The sequence below is a fragment of the Felis catus genome, chromosome A3 (assembly GCF_018350175.1).
Source record: "Felis catus isolate Fca126 chromosome A3, F.catus_Fca126_mat1.0, whole genome shotgun sequence".
Taxonomy (NCBI): Eukaryota; Metazoa; Chordata; class Mammalia; order Carnivora; family Felidae; genus Felis; species Felis catus.
The window spans coordinates 32,023,681-32,046,427 of NC_058370.1; the positions used below are offsets into that span (position 1 = coordinate 32,023,681).

The window sequence follows — 22,747 nt, forward strand, 5'->3', positions numbered from 1 at the left end:
CACGCTTGGCAGCCCACAGTGCAAATGAAAAATATAGGAGTCTGACTCAGGGATCGTTTCCCTTCCTGTCTTTCTAATGAAGGAAAGGAAAGTGATTGCTGTGGAAGCTATTTCTGATATTCATAGGAACACGATGGCCTGGCTCGGCTGGCCAAAGGAAGACAGACAGCCTCAGTTAGGAAGGTGAGGTGCCATTTAAAACCATAACGGAGGCACGTGCTGTTGTCACCTGTCTCTGGTGCTCCTCATCTTCCAGAACACTGTGCTTTTCATGATCTTATCTGCTGCAAGAGACCTTGTACAAACATCACTGATGGATATTTTCCTTGTGGCAGAACCTTTCATCTCAAGAACTGGTTATTATGCACCTGTCCATGTGGGAAGCATGGTTTGCATTTTCTGGGCCACTAGGGTTTGTGATTTAGGCACCATCGGAGGGAGCCCTGGGCTTTTCTTTATCGTCGGTGGGTGTGAACTTGACAGCAGGTCATGTTTCTGTGCTGTTCACGGTTCTCTTTTGTTGGTCTGTGATCAAGCCATTTATTATTTTCAGATGGCGACAAAAAGTAATTAAACTCTGTTATCAAAGCTCCTACAGGAAAAATTATTTAGCTTTATCAATCCTCTGTAACCATAGCCCTCCTTTTCCCATCTTGAAGTAACTATTCGTATATGTTTTTTGATAATGTTTCTTAGGAATATAAGTGTAATTTTATAGCATGAGTGACTGTGATTTGTTTGGGTATGTTTTTTGGTTTTTTTTTTTTTTTTTTTTTTTTTTAGGATTTCTTCCATTCTGATACCTTTACATGATTCTGCATTGTCACTGAGGCAGAGTTTGTGTAGGGTAGCAAGATTTTCTTCAAACAGCTTTACTTCAGCAATCTACACATGTGTCTGTCCCAAGAATTTCATCACGAGTGTCTTGCCTTCTGCAAAGTCTTAAATTCTGAAGGCCCCTTCTTTGCCCCAGCCAGAGTGGTCAGTCTAGCACAGAGGCTGAGAACTGGACTCTGGTACTAGACCTCCCTGGGTTTGAATCTGAGCTCCGCCACGTAAGTAGCTGGAACCTTGAGAAACTCACTGGGCCTCTCTGGGCCTCAGTTTCCTCACCCATTCAAGGGGATGCTTCATAAGAAAGTTTCAAGAGTTCAGTGAGTTATGTTAAAGCCTGTGGAATGGCGCCTGGCACGGGGTAGGTTTCTCATAAGTGCTGTAGTCTGTGGCTAGTCTGTCACGCCACCTCCCCCATCACCGTGACCTTCTGCACTCCCTTCCCCATCTCTCCCACAGGCGACTCCCTGTCTGCCTTTACCTCTCCTGCTTCCACCAGCACCTCCTCCCTGAAATCTTTACTGCGCGACTGTTTCAGTTCAGGTCCTAGGGGCGGCACAGATAACACTGTCCAACCAGGTAATTTGAGGAAAGCTTAATAAAGACAGCACGGGCAAAGGTGTGAGCATGCATGAAGAGACCACAGGGGAAGCACAGTGCCCAGGCCTTGGCAACCCCAAGATAGCATGCTCACAGGAGCTGTGTGGAGAGGGCTGCCTGGCAGGGGCCAGCGAGCTTGGTAGAAGGATGCAGCCAGCCCATGGCAACCGCCCTGGAAGACAAGCAGGGAGGTAAGGAATCTGACCTCACCTTTTTCTCTCCTTGATTCTCTTGCCAAGCGCCACCCCCTGGTTCTCAGCTCCAAGACGGAGAGCAAAGACACTCATCCATGCCTGCAGTGCATGGAGTCGCCTCCCAGGGCAGAGCAGGGCAGAGCCAGCTGCAGAGTGGATTTAGACCAGAGGAGAGGGGGAAAATACCAGCCTACTGCCCTGAGGCCCTGGTCTGCGGCCCCCACTCAGCTAGAGTCATGGCCCCCGGCGGTCTGGCCTTCATACGTCGCCCCTCGTGGAGCTCTGCCCGGTACCTACCGCTGTGGTCTCTAACCCTGCCACGTGGCCAGTCTGCAGGCGGCTCAGCAAACACACCCGACCTCTGTGCCGCTCTTCAACTTGTCACAGGGTGCCCTTCCCTCCTTCTAGGCCTGGAGAAGTGCAGCAGGCTTACAGTATCCAGTCCAGATACCCTTGCTCTCTGCAGTCTTCACTGCCTCCTGTTAGGTTGCCTGTTAAGCTGGCTCTGCATGTACCCGTGCTGCACTGCATGAGCTTTAGAGCCTTACCTGTGGGACTGCCTCCTCTATAGACTAGATCACCCTCTCTTTTTTTTTTATTAAAAAAGATTTTTTCAATGTTTATTTATTATTGAGAGGGAGAGAGAGACAGAGCATGAGCAGGGGAGGGGCTGAGAGATGGGGAGACACAGAATGTGAAGCACGCTCCAGGCTCTGAGCTGTCAGCACAGAACCTGATGCAGGGCTCGAACTCATGGACTGTGAGATCATGCCCTGAGCCGAAGTGGGACGCTCAACCGACTGAGCCACCCAGGTGCCCCTAGATCACCCTCTCTTTGAGGAGAGACTGCGCCATACTCTTCTCTGCATTCCTTTGTGGTGCCTCCAAGTGGTTGAAATAAAAATGCTCAAAAAGTCAATTGCATTGAAACGACTAGTTGGAAAGATGCAATAAATACCACTTAACGTGGCTAAAGGTGGTGTTAGTTATGAATAATGGATTCAGATTTTTTTTTAATTTTTTAAGTTTCTTTATTTTTGAGAGAGAGAGAGAGGGAGAGCACCCACGAGCTGGAGAGGGGCAGCTCTGTGCTGTCAGTGCAGAGACTGACACAGGGCTCGATCCCATGGAAGTGTGAGATTATGGCCTGAGTCAAAATCCAGAGTCAGACGCTTGACTGACTGAGCCACCAGTCACCCCTGGATTCAACATATTTAACACTGGCTAAGTGTATCATATCTTGTGCATAACCAAGTCACTCTCTGACCCCCTGTCCCCGCATCCAGCTTTAGTTGCTGTCATATTCTTTGGGGGCACCCTATACGTCACTGTTTAGAATTTATCTTTGTAGTCATTTATTCCTTCTAGATCTTCTAGATCTTTAGCTCCATGAGGACAGGGACCATATCTGTGTTGTTCTTCACAGCATCTCCAAACCTTAGAACAGTATATGGTGCACACTAGATCCTTCACAAATGTTTGTTGAATGAATAAATGTGTTGGTCATAATACCCATGACATGTCATAACTTCAAGATTCCAGCAGAGTGGGGATTCTAGTTTCATACCCTTCAAATCATTTCTTGTGTCTCGAAGGGGTCATTTCTTTACGATCCTCCCCCCTCATCATTACAGCAGCCACCCTTTCCACTTGTACAGGAGCAGTCTTGTACCAAGGACAAATTCCCTTTTCCTTCAAACTCCATAGGGAATATAACGTGTTTGGGGGAATTGTTTTTTCTGAAATTATCCTATTTCTCATTTCTCCCCTGATTGTGTTTATTTGTAGTTTATTAATCTGATGGTGCCAAATAAAATATATTTGATTGTTATTTGGGCCATTTCAAACCTATTCAGTAGTCTTGAAAATGTGTCATAGGGCATTATCAAGTCTTGTAATTGAAAATTGGCATCATTTTATCTTATTGACTATTGTGACAGTCTAACCAGATTTTATTATGAATGAATGACTTCAGGGAGTTCTCTTTAAAGGTCACAAATGATGATGTTTAATATCCTCAAAAAAGATTACTTTTTGGAAACGGGAAGTAGCAACACAGCCTGGGAGCCTTAATTTATTTAAGCTCTATCATTGCTCAGTAATCTTTTCATCTGCCGTTTTTCTGACGTTTAATATTCTGAAAAAAAAAATGTTCTGGAGAGGAAATTAAACTTGAGGTTTGAGATAACAGGACTCTTTACAAAGCTTATATACTGGAGATATTAGAAAAAGATCCTGATTTAAAAAAAAGCGGTTAGTTTTAGAGGGACTGTCTAAGTTGGATTGTCTAAAGTGAAAACCTGAAAAAATTGGACAGATGTACTTCATAAACTTGGAGAATATTAACTGTGGGGCCATGTTGTAACAGGTTTTACTGATGCTTCTGTTGTAAACTAGTTGCCTCTTTTCTGCCTGATAATGGACGTTTAAGTTTGGGGGTTTTGTGACAGAAGCAATTAAAAGCTCAACACTGTTATATTTTTCATTAATTTACCAGTGAGTGGTTGGGTTTATATAAATGATTGATTTATTTTGAAGATAGTTGCAGTTCTAAGTTGTGTTTTACTAGACAGCTTGTCCTTCATAATATAATTTGCCTTTAACTACAATATAATTTCTTCCACCCTTCTGGTTATCAGCCTTTACTTTAGGAAAAAAATAAGCATAGGCAATATCTTGAAGATAATTTTTTAAAATTTATTTATTTATTTGTTTTGAGAGAGAGAGAGCATGAGCAGGGGGAGGGGCAGAGAGAAAGGAGACAGAATCCCAAGCAGGCTCTGCTCTAACAGCATAGAGCTTGATTTCATGGCCTTGAGATCATGACCTGAGCTGAAATCAAGAGTCAGATGCTCAACAGACTGAGCCACCCAAGCACCCATGAAGATAATATTTTTAAGGTGATGAAAATAAAATGGTTTGGGAGCTCTCAATCTTACGTGACAGAAGGTCAGATTTGGACCAGGTTTGATATAGAACATCCTAATTAGAGCCAGAAACAGGCAAAAGCAGTGATGGGCCCTTAACACTCAGATAAGCAATATCTCCAAAAGCCAAACATTGATATCCTGCAATCCAGCTTTTCTGCTCCCAGATACATACCTAACAGAAATGCATTCTTATGTTCATGGAAAGGCGTGCCCTGAAACAGTCATAGTGGTGCCAGTTATAACAGCCATAATTAGTTCCTACCCAAATGCCCATCATCGGTAGAATGGAGAAATAAGTGGTTATGTATTCATGTGGTGGAATACCATACATCGTTGAAAATGAACAAACTGCTACCCTATATAACAGTGAGATGAGTCTCACAAAAATATAGGGTTGAGTGGAAGAAGTCAGATGCCAAAGAGTACCCACTGTATAATTCCATCTGCTTGCAGCAGAAAACAGACAAAGCAATCTAGGTGTTAGAGGTCAAAAAGACAATAACCATTGGAAGGGTAGTTGCCGGAAGGGGGACACGAGAAGGGCTCCTGGCACTGCTCTGTTTCGTAATCTGGGTGCTGGTTAAACTGGGTCTGTTCAGCTTGTGAAACGTAGTAGAGCCATTATTTAGGCACTTTTTTATATGATATAATTTAATAAAAAGTTACAAATGTATCAACTTGCAAATTGGACATTGCTGTAATTTTCCAAGCTGACTCATTAGAAAGGCACAAGTATACAGTGCCACTCTGACAAAGGTTCAAGGGCACACAAGTACTGTACTGCACTGTCTTTAGGCAGAACCGTATTATCTACCAAATGAAACCAAATGAATGCGACACTTCAACCTAGCCATGATTTTGTTTGCGGAGAACCATGGGAGCTTATCCAAACCCCCAGTTCCTTTAGGGGCCAGCTCTGGTGTTCCAGTTCAGTGAAATCTTTATGGCACCTCTGACCTCTGTTCTCTTATAAGCTCTGATCACAGCCACCATCAGAACTGGGTTAGAAGTTAATCGTACTCTAGGCGTTTTGTTTCTTTTGATTCTTTCTCGACTGCGAGTTTATCAAGGCCACCAGCTCCACCTTTCATTTCTCCATCCGGGGTCAGGCATTTGTGGACCTTTGATAAATATCTGACAAATGACCATTGCTCTTGAAGACACAAGAAGATGAACAGAGGCTCTGCCTAAGGCAGAGCAAGCATTTGCTTTTTTTTTTTTTTTAATCTAATTTTTTGTCAAATTGGCTAACATACAGTGTGTACCGTGTGCTCTTGGTTTTGGGGTAGATTAAGTGGCAATAACTGTGTTGCTTTGAATCATCTCAATTTGATTTCTCAAATCCCTTTGATATCTTTTTCTCTCTCTTTAACATTTTCTTGTTTACATGGTTGGAAATTATGAAAAAGCACACAGAAGTAAAAGAGAAACACCCATAATCCTTCCTACTCCGAAGAAAAACTCTTCTACTGTTCTGCTGTGTTTTTTCTTTTGCTTTTGCTATAATGCCATTGCTTTCATGCTCCCTCCCCTCCCTGCTGCTTTCTTTCATTTCTGGAGAGGGATGGGAGTGAATCCAGGATAGAAACTGCTCCACTTTTTTTTTTTTTTTTTTTTTACTGCTTCACATTTTTAAAGGGTACTCAGGTAAGTTAGAAACTAGGTGTGTTACTGCCTCAGTTTTCCTTACTCTCCATATATAAAAGTGTGACTTAGCTTAAGAGCTGGGCTTTCATGCCTTGCTACAGAATAGTATAGCAGAAGATGTAATTCAGGCTTCTCTTATCCCCTGCTTAAGCTTTTTAGATTAGCTTGGCTGGTGCATGCATTATACTCCAAATCTCTAAAAAGAACTTAGAGTTTTTTCCAGGATAGAACTATTATGTTTACTAATATTACTGTCCTCAACCTCATCCCAAAAGCAGGATGAGAGCTTTTAAATGTCTTAGACTTCAACATCTTTCAGACCCTGAAAATCCCATGAATCCTATTTCTCTGCCTGAGAATCTGAACAAAAGAGTTGCCTCTCCAGGTAGCCATTTCTGGGCTTTTGTCCTGGGCTGAGCCGTTCTTTCTGTTTCTGGAACCAGAGGGTGATCACCTTCCCTCCATCAGCGCTGTGTGGCTGACACGCCTGTCTTCCTTGTCATGACCTGGAGCTCCCCATCTGTCATGTGCCCGGGTACACACGCCATGTGCTGTTTGCACTCTTGCTTTTTCTCCTAAAATAGACTCCTGTGCTTCTCTCCTTCTTGACTTCCGGCTTTTCCTCCAGACTCCTCAAAGCTTTGTCCCTAGTTTCTCTTTAGACTCCTGAAGTATTTAAATAGTACTCATTTAAATGAGATTATTCATTGGTAAGAAGAAAAATCACCCCCATAATACTGACAGTCTGTTTCTCTTGACCTTTAAAACAGCTTAATAGGCACATTGTTTTGTTTGTTCAGCTCCGCTCTGGTTGGACTCCATGTGACATTTGCATTATATCTAAGCCTGTACTTAACTGTGTTGCTATAAATGATTGTCCTGATCAGAATCCATCTAAAGGGAGTCCCCTGCTCTATCGTGTGTATGTGTGACAGAGAGACAGAGACAGGAAACAGAGAGAGAGAATAATTTTAGAAAATCTAGTTACCAGAATAGTTATAGAAAAGAGAAGAGAATGGACATAGTTTGGATTTGCACCTTTACCGTTTCCATCTTGACTAACTCTTGGCCTATGTTCAGTTACCTGAAGTGGCTCTATAATCCTCATGTAAGGTGCCCCTGCTGTCCTCGGCCTTGAGGAGGCAAGACTTCACATGTGTTTATACTTGATGCCCTTCAAGTTGGTGACCCTTGGAATGCAGATACCTGCTGAGGGCAAGTTCACGTTCAAGACGTGATGTTTATGTTCGTATTGGAAAGGCAATGCTCAACCTTTGGGAAAGCAAATGGGCAATTCCCACCCATGTCCGAGCCTTCTCTTGGAGGCCCAGAACCAAGCTGCCTGCCAGGAGGGAGGTGTATGTATGGTGGAGCCTTTCTGCCTCTGGGTGAGTGGTTCTCCTATCCTGTGAGTCCTTTTCTTCAAACATGAGTTTCTGAAGTTAAAAAAAAATTTGATAGAGAAATTAACAGTGTAGAACTTTTATGCAGAGGAATAACTGGGAACGGGATCATTTCTATCATGATACAGAAAAAAAAAAAAAAATATATATATATATATATATATATATATATATATATAAAACAGATTTATCCAGCTGGGTTGCGTTCTAATTTGACTAATTCTTTGAGTAAAATAGCTTTCTTGGGTTTTTTTTTTTTTTTGGCTTTCTCATTTTTAAATTAAAAGTAATGCGTAGTCATTATGAAGAAAAATCTACTGAGTATAGATGGATGAGAAGGGTAACAATAATGAAAACAACAGTTAGCATTTATCAAGCACTCAGTCATGCTTCCCCATTTTGCTTCATTTCATCCCCCTCCAGTTCTGTGGGTGAGGTACCACTGTGGAAAGGTCTATGGCAAAATAAATCCGGTTAATATTTTAACCCTCCCATCTTGAACTTATTGAAAACCAAGTCCCCCTTTTCATGAACACCTGCTGCCATCTCTCAGGACGCAGGTGGTGTTCTGCAGACACTATTCGGAAAAGGAGAGGTCAGTGGTCTCACCAGCAAGGGCCTGAACTGGGACAGACACGCTGCCTCCCTCTACCACCTACCAGCTTTCAGATGCTTCATGCTAGTTGTGTTGATGGTGATTTAATGTGTCCTTCCACACTAAAACCTAGAGCAGGATATTAATTCATTTTTTCTGGTTCACTAAAACCAGTTGCCTCAGCCCTGGTGTCCCACTAAAGATAGGACAGGGACCCCATGTCTAGGAAGTCACAATCGGACAAGAAAACAGCCACACACAAGCTTTTAGTAGTGCAAAGAAAGAGACGCCGAATACCATGTCCTGAGCACTGTGGGCCCTGGGGGAGGGCCCAGCCAGCTCCACCTGGGGAACAGCAGGGAGGGGCATGGGCACAGGGTCCCCCAGGAGCAGTGGAGTCTCCAGGTGGAGAAGGCCAGCCAAGGGAGAGTTGAGACCATATTTGGCAGCATGCAAGTGGCCAGGCTTTGAGCAGGATGCCCAGTGAGGAGCACAGATGGTGTTTAAAGTCAGCTCTGAGTCACTCTTTGAAATTACAGAAATTCAGGGAGAAGGATTTGGAAGCCCTCCAGCCAGCTCTGTGACCTTCTAGTCTCTCAATAACCATTGGGTCTAGCTCATAAATGGGAGCTCTCTATAAAATTGGAGGATATAGGAAAAGCAGCAGAATGATTTCAAGAGAAGAAAAGGGTTCTCGTGCCTTAGTCTGCGAACCACTGGGTTTACCATCACTCTCCTGACTGGCTTTTTACTGGCGAGTTGCCCGCCTGTCCAGCTTTGACCAAGGTCCCAGTGCAGTGGCTTCTCAGGTCTTGCCCCATCTCCACAAATGACTGGATAAAGGTTACATAAAACCCCCAAAGCAGGGCCAGAAGGTACTTGGCTTCTCAGTGTGAATGTGCTTAAGATGGAAACTGTATTTTCTGTTGAATGATTTTTTCGTTGCCTTGGCAACTCCTTGGGTTTTTTTTTTTTATGCTTTTGATTTCTCTCAACAACATGAGCTGCTTCCTTTGATTTAGCTCAGACGTGTGCACAGATTTCTATCTTATTCAGAGTCTCTAGCGTGTTTATGAGGTATAGATTTTTTTTATTTTCCACAGTCTTCACAGGGTTGAACAGTGATAAATAATTTCACATAACGATTAGCCTGCCTGATTAAACACAAAAGGCAAGTCATAGTGATTTTTTTTGTTTGATGTCAAATACTGTAAAAATGATTCAAATTCATTTTTATAAGATATCGCTAAATATTTTAATATTAGGCTTTTAAAGTCTCCAACAAGGTCTATGTGGAAAATTGTTTCCATACATTATAAATGCACATGGTTCCTTCTGTCTCCTCTTTGCTCATGGGCTCCGGCCCCATTGGCTTCCTGGTTGGTTCTTATCCTTGTTAAACCTGTTTCCATCTCAGGGATCTTCTGTTTCCTCTGTCTGGAACTTAGCTGCTCAGATACTGGCATTGCTTCCTTCCTTGTTGCATTCATGGCTCTTGTTAAATGCCACCTCTTCCAAGAGGACTTTCTGGACCTTCCTGTCTAAAACAGGATCTTCAGAGCACCCAGGTGGCTCAGTCAGTTGAGTGTCCAACTCCTGGTTTTGGCTCGGGTCATGATCCCATGGTTCATGGGTTTGGCCCCACGTCAAGCTCTGTGCTGACGGTGCAGAGAGTGCTTAGGATTCTCTCTCTCTCCCTTTCTCTGTGCCCCTCCCCTGCTCATGCTCTCTCTCTCTCTCAAAATAAATAAAACTTTAAAAAGTTAAAAAACAAAACAGCGTCTTCATTCATTGTTCTGGCCAGTTTGGAGATGAGGGGATCCATCTCTGGAAAACCTGAATGAATTATCAGTCATCCTATACAAAGCCCACCAACCTATAAGCTGGACATTAGTTTTTTCATGCCACACCCTTAAATTATGAACACATAGCCAAAAATCACCAGATATTTGCAGGAATCCTCCATCACAACAGATAGAGACTCAGACTAATAAGAAATGAAGAACTTGGAAGAAACAGAGACAATGATGAAACAGAAGAAATACATACACCCACACATGTACACATGCACAAAACAGAAAATGGGGCAGAGGAAATCATCATGGAAATAATACAAGTGATTCAGGAGAGTGAGAGTGACAGAGGGGACACTTAAGCCAATAGCTGGGGAGCAGGCCTGGAGAGCAACCTAGTCAATGGCAGCAGAAAGGTGGAGGGCTCTCAGGGGGAGGTGACCAGGAGTGCTGGGGAATCAAGAGGCTGTCCTGCCAGTTTGACACAGGAAAAATGATACCAAGAGGTTCTTTGAGGGTGTGGGTAGAGTTAGAGATGGTTACAAAGCCAAACAAGCAAATGCAGAAAAAAAGAAATAACTATTAACTACAAAAACAATAATATTGTACAATAAAGGGAACATTCTCTTACTACATTTAGCAGTGATCAACTTTATATAGTTATAATAACATAAACACTGACTGTGGCTTTAATAAAAAATCGACGTAACTGTATTTAGAGAATGGGGGAAGGTAAGCCTCTGTGTACGTGTGCGTGTATGAGTGTGCACCTGAGGCCTGAGGATATGAACATAGAATGTGGATATGAACATAGGATGTCTAAAACCGATAAACTACATTATTGTTATATTAATTAGATATACAGAATTTTTAAAACGAGAGGGAATAGCAAGTTGAGACATAGACTGTGGAATGGGAAGGAGGCTGGGGGAGACAGAGCACTATTGTTCATTGTAAGACTTTTAGCCTCATCTGACTTTTGAAAGCTATGAGCATATATTACTTTGATAACCAAAAATTAGTTAGGAATTAAAATATAAGCTTCAAGCAGCCCTCTGGCTGTGCACATGTCTCTGATAGAGTTTGATGTGTATTTGATTAATATGAAATTTAGTCCAGCATGTGGCTGATGTCCTTGGCTGGTAGGCCCATTTGTTTAACCAAGTCCATTTTCACTTGCACACAGAGTAATTAACTCAGACTCACTTTGTTGGAAGTCATGCTGAAGACATTTATCATTTCTTTCTACACCATGGAGGTAGATTGGACTATGGCTCGGGGTTGTTGCGGCTGTATGCTCATTAAAACTGGAGTAGATGCACGTGGCACTAAATTGAACTTTTTAATCACTGTAGATTTAATGACATCCCTCTGCCATGCACTTAATCTTCAGCAAATATTTACCCTTCCCAAACTGGCAGATTTGCAATTTATAGCTTGTCATGTCAAATGAAGCATTTTCTCTTTCCCCTGCTCCTAGAAGGATCTCTGTTCAAAATTATAATCATTTAAAAATAGCTGACACATTGTCTTTGTGGGGAGCTTTCAACATTTCCATCTTATTTGGAACTGACCCTTCTCACTCCTCTCAATCTTTGTATTTATTGATGTATTTATTTTGGATACAGTGTAATGTTTTTATTCTGTTATCTGGGTCATTTGCATAGAGCAATGGGTGAGTAGGGGGAGGGAGGGATGGATGGATGGAGAGATAGATGAAAGATGATAGATAGGTAGGTAGATAGATAGATAAATAGGTAGATAGACTGAGAGGCCAAACTGTACTAAGCATGTGTGGAAATACAGTTTCAGATAACAGAGAACACATCACAAGCTTTAGTCTTAAGATTTCCACTTCATAAGAGCTATGTAGTAGCTTTCCAAGAAGAGGCTAAATAACCATCATTCTATTACATCAACATAGTTTCCCAGACTTTATGATGAAAGTGGAATTAACAAGATGTTCCATTAGAAAGTCCTGAAATAACTTCAGGATACTTGTAGATGTTCTTTTAATTTGTACCATGGAACTAATGTGAGGGGCTGCAGCTGGAAGCCCGGTTATTGAAGCCTGGGTATGGATGTCGTAGGTCACTATTTGGTCATAGAAACTTTTCGACAACCCTCCCTTGTCAACACTTGAGAACGCTTCCCAAACCAAAAATAAAATGGTCAAGTAAATTAATATATTTTTGTATTTTGAAGATGAGAAACTGTGAGACCTAAAATTCTAGAGGCGATGTCAGGATCAATGAGTACAGTCGATTGAAAGTTGCTCGTTATGACATAAGCACAAAAATTTGTACGTCAAGACTGGAGGCCCCACAGCCATGAGCTTGCCTGTGCACCATATCATTATCCTCTTATGTGCCTTCTTAGTGTTTGGGGCCATACGTCCTAAGTTTGAATCCTGACCTTGCTCCTTACTAGCTCTGTGTCTTTGACCAAGTTTCTTAATCTTCATGCCTCAGTGTCATTCTTCATGAGTGTATCAGTTAGCTCACTCAATGCCTATTCCAGCCTCCTCTTCTTACAGAGTATGGAAGTTCCCCCTTTCAGAATCTCTTATAGCTAGTATTCTGGATGTGAGTTATATCTGCTAATCAAATGCATTCCCATAAACATGTGGATTCAGACCTAGATTATGTAGGAAGAGGGATGGGGCATGGGACATTCATTTTTAGCTGGGGTGGATAATGGCAGAGGCAGCATGGTCTGGAACTAGCAACTTTATTGATGGCTTCCTGATTGGGAAGCTTCCAGGTTGTAGCAGAAACTAACTTGGAGCAGCATCTGTAGCAGCTCTCTAATTGTTTAGCTTTCAAATAATGATAGAGCCAGCAGCCTCTTTGGCTGATTTGAGTAGTAATTTGTAAAAGCTCAGCCTAGAGTCCGTTTGTACAGCCCTTCCAACAGCAATATATACTATGGTATACTTTTTTTTTTCATTTTTAAAAAATGTTTATTTATTATTGAGAGACAGAGAGACACAGCATTAGCAGGGGAGGGGTAGAGAGAGGGGGAGACACAGAATCCGAAGCAGGCTCCAGGCTCTGAGCCATCAGCCCAGAGCCCGACGCGGGGCTCAAACTGCAAGATCATGACCTAAACCGAAGTCGGTCGCTTAACCAACTGAGCCACCCAGGCGCCCCTGGTATACTTCTTAAGTAGCCAAAGTGATTTACATCAGCTGCACCTGAAGAGTAAGAACAGTCCACTTACCTTATCGAGTTGTTGAGTTAATAAGAAAGCATTTACAGTGTTTAGAACATCTGGCGTGCTTTTTCTTTTTTAAACGTGCCTAGGACTTTTTCTGGCCCTAGTCAATGGTACACCTACAACCATAATAACCAGATATTTATTAGCTTGTTGGTTTGTTCATTCATTCATTCATTCATTCATTCATTCATTTATTTATTTATTCATACATTCATTGAAACAAATATTTGCTGAAAATCTATTCTAATCAAGAGTTGCCCAGCTGCCCTAGGATAGTGGTTACCAACCTAACTGAACATTAGAACCTTCTGGGAATCTTTTTTTTTTTTTTTTAATTTATTTTTTGAGAGCAAGAGACAGAGTGTGAGTGGGGGAGGGGCAGAGAGAGAGGGAGACACAGAATCTGAAGCAGGCTCCAGGCTCTGAATTGTCAGCACAGAGCCTGGCGCGGGGCTTGAACCCACAGACAGCAAGATCATGACCTGGGCCGAAGTCGGACACTTAACTGACTGAGCCACCCAGATGCCCCTAATGTTTATTTATTATTGAGAGAGAAAGAGCATGCGAAGTGGGGAGGGGCAGAGAGAGAGGGAGAGCGAATCCCAAGCAGGCTCCGTGCTGTCAGCACAGAACCCAACTTGGGGCTTGAAACCAAGAACCATGAGATCGTGACTTGAGCTGGAATCAAGAGTTGGATGCTTAACCGACTGAGCCACCCAGGTGGCTCTATCTGAGAATCTTTTTTAAAAAACTTAATTTCTGTGCCACCTCTGGGACTTACTGAAGACAGGGAGTGTGTGTGTGTAGATATTTTCTTAATTGAGATACTATTTTCATAAAGTAAAGTACACAAATTTTATGTGTTATAGCTTGGTGGATTTTTCCATATGTATACACCCAATTAACCACTACCCAGGTCAAGATACAGAGAAACAGAAGTGTTCATGAAAGATTTATTGTGTGTATGGATTTGGGGGAGCTTTTTTTAGAAGCTGAAGTTTCAAATGCCTTTGAGATTTTGCCACTCAGAGGTCAAAGAAAATTTAGTCCTCTGGAATAATCAGTATAATCAGGTTACCTTTCCCTTTTATTTTTCATAGTCCTCTACAAGTTTGTTGTCCTTTCTAGATTTATGGAAGAAAACTATTTCGTTTATACATGAAATGAAATTAATTTGAGGACTTTAAATAAGAGAAAATTGCAAAATATCAATAAGGCAGTAAATATTATCAGTGGTAACTTTGTGATTCAAAACCTCTGACTCTGTTTATCTTCTTATAAGTGATTGGCACAGTTTTTTGACTAAAAGAAAGCTTAACTGCTTTCTTAAAACTAACCTATACAGCTTCTTTCATGTGATCTCTTCCAAGAGAGTGAATATCATGAAAGTAAAAATAATTATTTTCCTTTTTTTTTCAAACGAGTGTTTGGAGCCAATGACTGCATAATTAGAATTGCAAGGCTGAGGCCACTAGAGCAGCAGGCATGAGCTGAGTTAGGAAGATAAAGTTAGTAATTATTTGAAAAGCAAATGGAAATAGTTGATTACAGAGAGAGAAAATGTCATCAGCAAAACATTGAGAGCATCTGCCTTTTTTTTATAAAACCAACTAGAACAACTTTGATGTTGAATTGTTTTGCATAATTGGCTCATTACAGAATGAAACTTTCAGAAACAAAATATAAGGTGGACATGAATTATACTTTTAAGGTGATCACGTGTGATTTGGGATCAAGGTCTAGCATTGGGACCCTGTTTCAAGGATAGCTGGGACCCTATTAGTGAATTAAATAGACTCCCATCACCAAAGGAATAGAAAACATGAAGATTCTATGTAGCTCATTTCTCTGCCTTCAGGAAAAATCTCCATAAATTGACTTAGGTGATATGAATATTGTCCATTTTGAGCATTCTTAAAAGAATAAACTTTGGGGGGCGCCTGGGTGGCGCAGTCGGTTAAGCGTCCGTCTTCAGCCAGGTCACGATCTCACGGTCCGGGAGTTCGAGCCCCGCGTCAGGCTCTGGGCTGATGGCTCAGAGCCTGGAGCCTGTTTCCGATTCTGTGTCTCCTTCTCTCTCTGCCCCTCCCCCGTTCATGCTCTGTCTCTCTCTGTCCCAAAAATAAATAAACATTGAAAAAAAAAAAAAAGAATAAACTGGATAGGAAGGCAGTCTGGCTATGACATTTATTATTCTGTTGATCTGGCCAGGTAAGAGAATGTCTTAATTTCCTCACCATTTCCTTAGTGACCCTAGGTTAGAACTTCCCCTGCCTTCTTGTTTCTATTGCTGCTGTCGTGACATCAACCATCAACTTAATTGTCATTCATTTATAGGTAATCTGTCTTTTCTTACTGGGTGATTTTAGAATTTTTGTTTTTGCCTTTGATAATCTGCAGTTTTATCTCATGCCTAGCAATAAGGTTCTTTTTATTTATCCTGCTTGCAAAACCCTGTGATTGCTAAACTGGACAATTCATGCTTTCACCAGTTCTAGAACATCTTCACCCATTAACTCATTGTGCATTGTCTTTCTCCCATTCCCTCTCTTATCTCTGAAATTCGAGTTAGGTGCATGTTGGACCATTTCACTTTGACTTATGTATCTCTTAATTGTTTTGTTTTCTCATTTCTTTGTCTCTCTCTGCTAAATTCTGAGTAATATCTTCAAATCTGATTTCTATTCTCTAATTCTCTTTCCACTGCTGTTTAATCTGTTTTACCCATCTACAGAGGGATAAATACCTATTATTATAATTTTCTAGTTTTCTAAGTTATTTTTGTTTCTTTTTCTAATTTACCTGCTTATTTTTTTGTAGTCTCTTGTTCTTAACTCAAACTTTCTATTTCCTATTTTCTTTTTTTTTTAATGTGTATTTATTTTTGACGGGGGGGGGGGGGAGAGAGAGAGAGAGAGCAGAGCATGAGCAGGGGAGAGGCAAAGAGAGACGGAGACACAGAATCTGAAGCAGACTCCAGGCTCTGAGCTGCCAGCACAGAGCCCGACACAGGGCTTGAACTCACAAACCGTGAGATCATGACCTGAGTCAAAGTCGGACGCTCAACTGACTGAGCCACCCAGGGGCCCCCCTGTTTTATTTCTTTGACATAGTAAACGTACTTGTTTTATATTCTGTGACTATTAACTGATCTCCAGAGTTTCTGTCAGACTCAATCTGAGGCTGGCTCCAGTGCCTTGTTTTCAGTGTGTATTTTGTGAGTACCGTTTTTATTGTGAGCTCCTATTCAGTGGAATTTTATTTGAGGGGTTTCTTATGACATTTGAGTGAAGGTACATTCCTCTGGAGAGGATTTTCATCTGCTTTTCTAAACATATAATGTCACATTATTCTGGAAATATCCTAAAATAAATTCCTTACTTGGAGGTCTTTAGACCACAAAAATAGTCTCAAAAATAGTCTCAATTTAGGCCACAAACACATGCGAGGTCTGGCTCATAGTTAAATCTCCAGAAAGATTTTTTTTGTTTTTTTTGTTTTTTCCTTTTCTCTACCCAGGGCCAAAGCCAAGACAAACAAGTTTTCTTATTGGGACCCTTTGCAAACCTTGCTTTTTTTTTTTTTTTTTTTTTTTCCTTAGTTCATCTTTTCTCCAAGTGTGTGACTTCAGGGCTCTCAGCTTTATGCAGTGATGTCCTTTCAAGCACCCCATCTTGACTTTTGGTCTCTGAGGATTTCTTTTGTTTTTGGTCTCTGAGGATTTCCTGTACTTTATTCCAGCTCAGCCATGCATTTTAAAAGATTAAAAAGAAAATTTACCCAGAATTTTTAGAAATTTGGTAACAAGAAGGATCTTGTTACCACCACATTTTTTTAGTCAAAAATATATAACTATCTTTGCAGTCCTACTAGAGATGTCCTTGTAAAGCTAGAAATTCAATTCCCTATTTGCCTCCACTACTAGCTCTTAATAATTCATGCTAGAAACATTTTCAACACAAATACATCCTAAACCCCTCATGTCTAATATTTTTGTCATTCAGTCAGCCCCAGCTTTTACTTCTCTACTGTCTATAAGGCCTTTTCTGCATAGGTTGTATCACAGCTGGTTTTTTTAAATTAAATTAAATTAAATTATTTTGAGAGAGACAGAAAGAGAACCAGCAGGGGTGGGGCAGAGAGAGAGGGGGACAGAAGATCTGAAGCAGGCTCTGCACTGACAGCAGAGAGCCCTATGAGGGGCTCGAACTCACAAGCAATGAGATCATGACCTGAGCTGAAGGCAAATGCTCAACCAACTGAGCCACCCAGGCACTCCAATCATGCTGTTTTGTTTTTTTTTTTTTAATTTTTTTTTTCAACGTTTATTTATTTTTCGGACAGAGAGAGACAGAGCATGAACGGGGGAGGGGCAGAGAGAGAGGGAGACACAGAATCGGAAACAGGCTCCAGGCTCTGAGCCATCAGCCCAGAGCCCGACGTGGGGCTCGAACTCACGGACCGTGAGATCGTGACCTGGGTGAAGTCGGACGCTTAACCGACTGCGCCACCCAGGCGCCCCTCCAATCATGCTGTTTTTAAGTGTTCATGGCTCCCCCAGTTTCTTCTTTTTTTTTTCTTTTAATTTTTTTTAAGTTTATTTGTTTATTTTGAGAGACACAGAGACAGCACAAGTGGGGAAGGGGCAGAGAGGGAGAGAGAAAATCCCAAGCATGCTCAGAGGCTGATGCAGGCCTTGAACTCACAAAACTGTGAGATCATGACCTGAGCCAAAACCGAGAATCTAATTGACTGAGCCACACAGACGCCCCCTATGGCTTCCCCAGTTTCTGAGCTTTCTATGTTTTCTGATGTTATTTGCTCCAGAAAAGAGGGCTCAAAGCTTTGCCCTTCTTCAACTTCAACGGTAAATGGGGGAGTGCAGGGGGAGAGGGAAAGATTAACTCCTATGACTGTTCTCAGTGTATTTCCCAGTCTTATCTTGCCTTTTAAACTTTAACTTAGCCCTACAATTCTGACTCAGCCAACAGTCATTCTGTGAACATTATATCTTTTCTGCCTAATTTCCCGATCTCTTTTTTTTTTAAAATTTTTTGATGCAGTCTGTTTCTCCTTCTTCAATGTATTTACTAACCTAAACTTTTCCCTGAAGCTTTTCACTTGATTCATAGTTTCTATCAACTATGAAACCACCACTGCCATCAGGCCCCTGGAGGTTGAGTCACTAGAATCCCACCCACACCTTGGTGCTGGTCCCCCTTGGGGAGACATGTCGGGGGACAGCTGGAGGCGCCCCCACCCCCAGTCTGGGCTTCTGTGTTTGACACTCCCCCACACTGAGGAACCTGCTGTTTCCACCTACACTGGGATCATATTTGCTTTGTAGAGCATGCACTTGGGACCTCTCCATAGTCAGTCCTAACCGTGAGATGGGTATTGTTTACTGTGATTCATCCCAGCAACTCTGATACCAGGATGAGGCACAGGCTGTTGATAAAGGTGATGTTCCTTCCAGTCAGGAATGAACGCTTGTTTATCTGGACTTTCCTTGTGATATGTATCTGTCACTGCATGGAGACATACAAGAGCATTTACAATTCACTTCTTAAAACCTTGGATGTTAAATGACAAATTTCTTAAATATTTACATGTAACATCACTGCGGCTGGTGCTGCTCTTGTCACTATGATAATAATTACCAAGTAGCTTTTATTTACTGAGTGTGAACCGTGTGCTAGGACTTATGCTAATAAATCATTAATTCTTACAACTGTCCTGCAAGGCATGACCATTATCATCCTCATTTTACAGATGAGGACATGATGATTCAGAGATGTTAAGTGACTTGCCCAAGGTCACACAGCCAGTAAGTGGCCATGCTGGGACTCAAACGCAAGCCTTCCAAACCCAGCCCATGCTCACAAGCATTTCATCTATCAGGACAGAAACAGATTTCTGATCTATGACTATGAGCTGTTTTACAGAAGCCAGAACTTAAATTCACGTTAGTTCTGTCCTTTACTTACTTACTTACTTACTTATATATTTATTTATAAAAAAGATAGAAATTCATTGAATATACCTCCAGGGAGCGGCAGGCAGGACAGCAGAGGAGGGGCTGTTGCAACCAGTTATGTCCTTTAAAGCAACAAATTTGAAAGTGTATAACACCATGCTGCCTGCCATTATGCACAATTGGTTTTGGAGTCCTTTGTAAGAACTGCTTTCAGAGCCAGTGTGTGAAACATAAGAAAAACAATTTTTTAAATATTTTATTTATTTTTGAGAGAGACAGAGACAGTGCATGAGCAGGGGAGGGGCAAAGAGAGAGGGAGACACAGAATCCAAAGCAGGCTCCAGGCTCCGAGCTGTCAGCACAGAGCCTGACGCAGGGCTCGAACTTACAGACCCCAAGATTATGACGTGAGCCAAAGTTGGATGCCCAACCGACTGAGCCACCCAGGCGCCCCAAGCGATTTCTTTTTGGAGATGAACTTTGCTTTTTATTCCATTCCATGTTACCCTACTTGATCACCTACATTATTTATCAGATTTTACTCCTAATGCCTTTTGACAATTTTCAAAAAGGTAATTCTGTCCTCTGAGGATGGAGATTTGCCACCAATGAGGACATTCAGAAGAAGCTTTCAGGGGGAGTGGAGACACTTCCTAGGAGGCTCCAGCATGTTCTCAGTGATGTCAGCATTTTGAAAATGAGAGCTTGGCCTCCCAGGATGATTACTTTGAAGGGGAGAGCACTCAGCTATATATTCACATTCTGCTGTATTTGTTTACAGTTCAATCTGTTACTTCATAGATATACTTAAATTGATTTGATGTGAAGTCTGTTTATACAAATATGCATTTAAGGAAAATACTACTGTGTTTAGAAAGACATCAGACTTTCCTTGTCTATCACAGTCTCAGAAACTCTGCTGATGTCAACACTGGAACTGGCTCTGTTTTGATAGGATTCTGTTCCTCTTTATATCTTCAAATTAGCAAATACTAACTTGTGGATTTGGACAGATTGTGAGTAGGCCCCCATTCTTCTTCAGGAAAAAAATCAGTTTGCTGCTTCCACAGCAAAGGGAGATGATCCCGCTTCTAAAAATGTCTCCAGCAACATTTCAAGCATCATTTTTAAAGTGCTTTTTTTTTTCTTACGGTGAAGGTTAGGGTTAAAGTTTCAAGCCTCATCTTAATTAGCTGCTCACATTTAACTTAACTCTGCCAAAGTAAACAGTCGTATTCAAAATAGCAATGTTACCATAGCAACCTAGATCAGACTCGTTTGATTTTCTTTTCTGCTCACGATTGTACCTTACTATCTAGGCCATGATGTGAGACAAATCTGCAGAAACATCCCGTGTAAAATGAGATTTCAAAAAAAACATTTAGGGGGGAAAACATTTTTAAATGATTGCTTTAAGTGTTACAGGAAGCTCCTAATTCCCAGTGGCTCCTGAAGGAGATTCTCTTTCAGGTTCCCTTGTCTGACAGCCTCACCACTCAGTCCCCTCTTGGGGTTCTGGGTGGTGAAGTACCCCAGAACCTGGACAGGGTCGGGGGATCGCCGTTCTTGTTCCAGTTCTAGCTATCAGACTGTGGTCCTCAAAGTGAGACAGCTGAACCAGATAATTCCCCATGGCTTTTCTACTGTAAAGGGGGGCTCAGGTTCTGATCCTTTAATTTGGTTATTACTTAACAAAATGCAAAACCAAGCTGTTTTAAATCAAGCCTCGGGCTAAGCCTTAATCTTCTAGGAAAGAAGAGAATTGTTAAGCATTTTTAAGATCCAGGCCTGTGATTCCTAAATTTGTATTACCTGAATCAGCTAGGGAGGCCCTCGAACTCCCCTGACTGGCTCCTCACGGCCAACATGTAAAGCTATCATTGTTCCTAATTATGGCAAATGTTAGCCACATGAAGAGCATTTTAATTAAGAAAATTAATAAGCAGATTAGCCTTTTCCGTGGTCTATTTTCCAGGCCCTTCATGAAGTGATTCTGGAGACTTGGTCTTTGTCTCAATTTTCTTGACTGGCAAATGAGACTCCGGAAGCCAGATGTTTTCCCTGCCCCTGGATCCAGCTTGATGCGTGACTTTTTTTTTTTTTGCTAGAGTAGAGACACAGTATTATTTTTGGAAGTGATAAACTGACACTGTGAAAGTTGTTTTACTTGAGATTTGCCATTAAAACAAAAACAAACCTCAAGATCTTTTGTCCAGCCTCAGACAGGGATAATCTAGTCATGAGATCAAGTGGAGAAAAGTCAAACAAAGATATTGTTTTCTCTGTAATTTATTTTGTGTTCCATTAAAAAGAAGGTAGAGGAGCGCCTGGGTGGCTCAGTCAGTTAAGCGTCCGACTGGCTCAGGTCGTGATCTCACGGTTCCTGGGTTCGAGCCCCACATTGGTCTCTGTGCTGACAGCTCGGAGCCTGGAGCCTGCTTCAGATGCTGTGTCTCCCTCTCTCTCTGCCTCTCCCCCACTGGTGTTCTGTCTCTCTCTGTTAAAAATAAATAAGCATTAAAAATTTTTTTAAAATAAAATAAAAAGAAGATAGAAAAGGGACAAAGCCCAGTAGAAAAATGGTAAAGAATATAAATATGAATGGTAAAGAAGTGGGCATGAAGCGTATGAAGAGCAGCTTAGCCACATTGAGTGTTAAGGGAAATGTGAATCCGAGTAAGGAGATACCATTTAAAATGCCTGACAGTATCAGAGTTTGGCAAGGCTGTGGAGAAACAGGAAAATACAACAGATACTGCTGGGGGGATTGCCACAGCCAGTTGGAGAGCGATTTGGCAGGTTCTGGTGAAATTGAACACCCACGTTCCCTTGGACTAAGCAGTTCCGCTACTGGATGTAATTCCAGAGAGTGTCTCTGCAAGTACACCAGGAGGCAGGCACTGGAGGTTCACTGAGGCCTTGTTTGTGATGGGGAAAAAATCAGACACAATCTACATGTCTACCAGCAAGAGAATGCAATAGACGAAAAATAATGCAGTATGTTCTTTTTTTTTTTAAGTTTATTTATTTATTTTGAGAGAGACAGAGATGAGGAAGGGCAGAGAGAGAGTGAGAGAGAATTCCAAGCAAGCTGTGTGCTGTCAGCGCAGAGCTCAGGGTGGGGCTCAATCTCACAAACCGCAAGATCATGACCTGAGCCCAAATCAAGAGTCAGATGCTTAACCCACTGAGCCACCCAGATGCCCCAATGCAGTATGTTCTTATATGAGAATACTGTAAAGCAGATTCATACATAATATCAATAATGGCTGAAGTAAAAAGTCAAAGTTAAGTGAAAAAATGCAAAACTTTGTATATGGAAAGTAAAATTAAGATGATACTCACACGTGTATTATGGGAACATTGGTATAAGGTATAAAAATGTGCCAGAAGGGGTGCCTGGCTGGCTCAGTTGGTGGAGCATGCGATTCTTGGTCTTGGGGTCATGAGTTCAAGCCCCACGTTGGGTGTAGAAATTACTTAAAAATAAAATCTTAAGGGGCACCAGGGTAGCTCAGTTGGTTGAGCATCGAAGTCTTGATTTTGGCTCAGGTC

The 22,747-nt window shown here is 41.7% G+C and overlaps 1 protein-coding gene across 11 annotated transcripts in view; it reads left to right on the plus strand.

Moving 5' to 3' along the window:
* Window positions 1-22,747, plus strand: part of SHLD1 (shieldin complex subunit 1) — a 100,127-nt gene that overhangs the window by 64,797 nt on the left and 12,583 nt on the right. The window contains exon 4 of one of the 11 annotated variants that reach the window (XM_011280915.3): window positions 21,168-21,285. The exons of the other annotated variants lie outside the window; for them this stretch is intronic. Within the exon in view, the coding sequence (XP_011279217.1) occupies window positions 21,168-21,178 (11 nt within the window). The 3' untranslated portion in view covers window positions 21,179-21,285. Of the gene's footprint in view, window positions 1-21,167; window positions 21,286-22,747 lie in introns of those variants that run through there. 11 annotated transcript variants of the gene reach the window in all.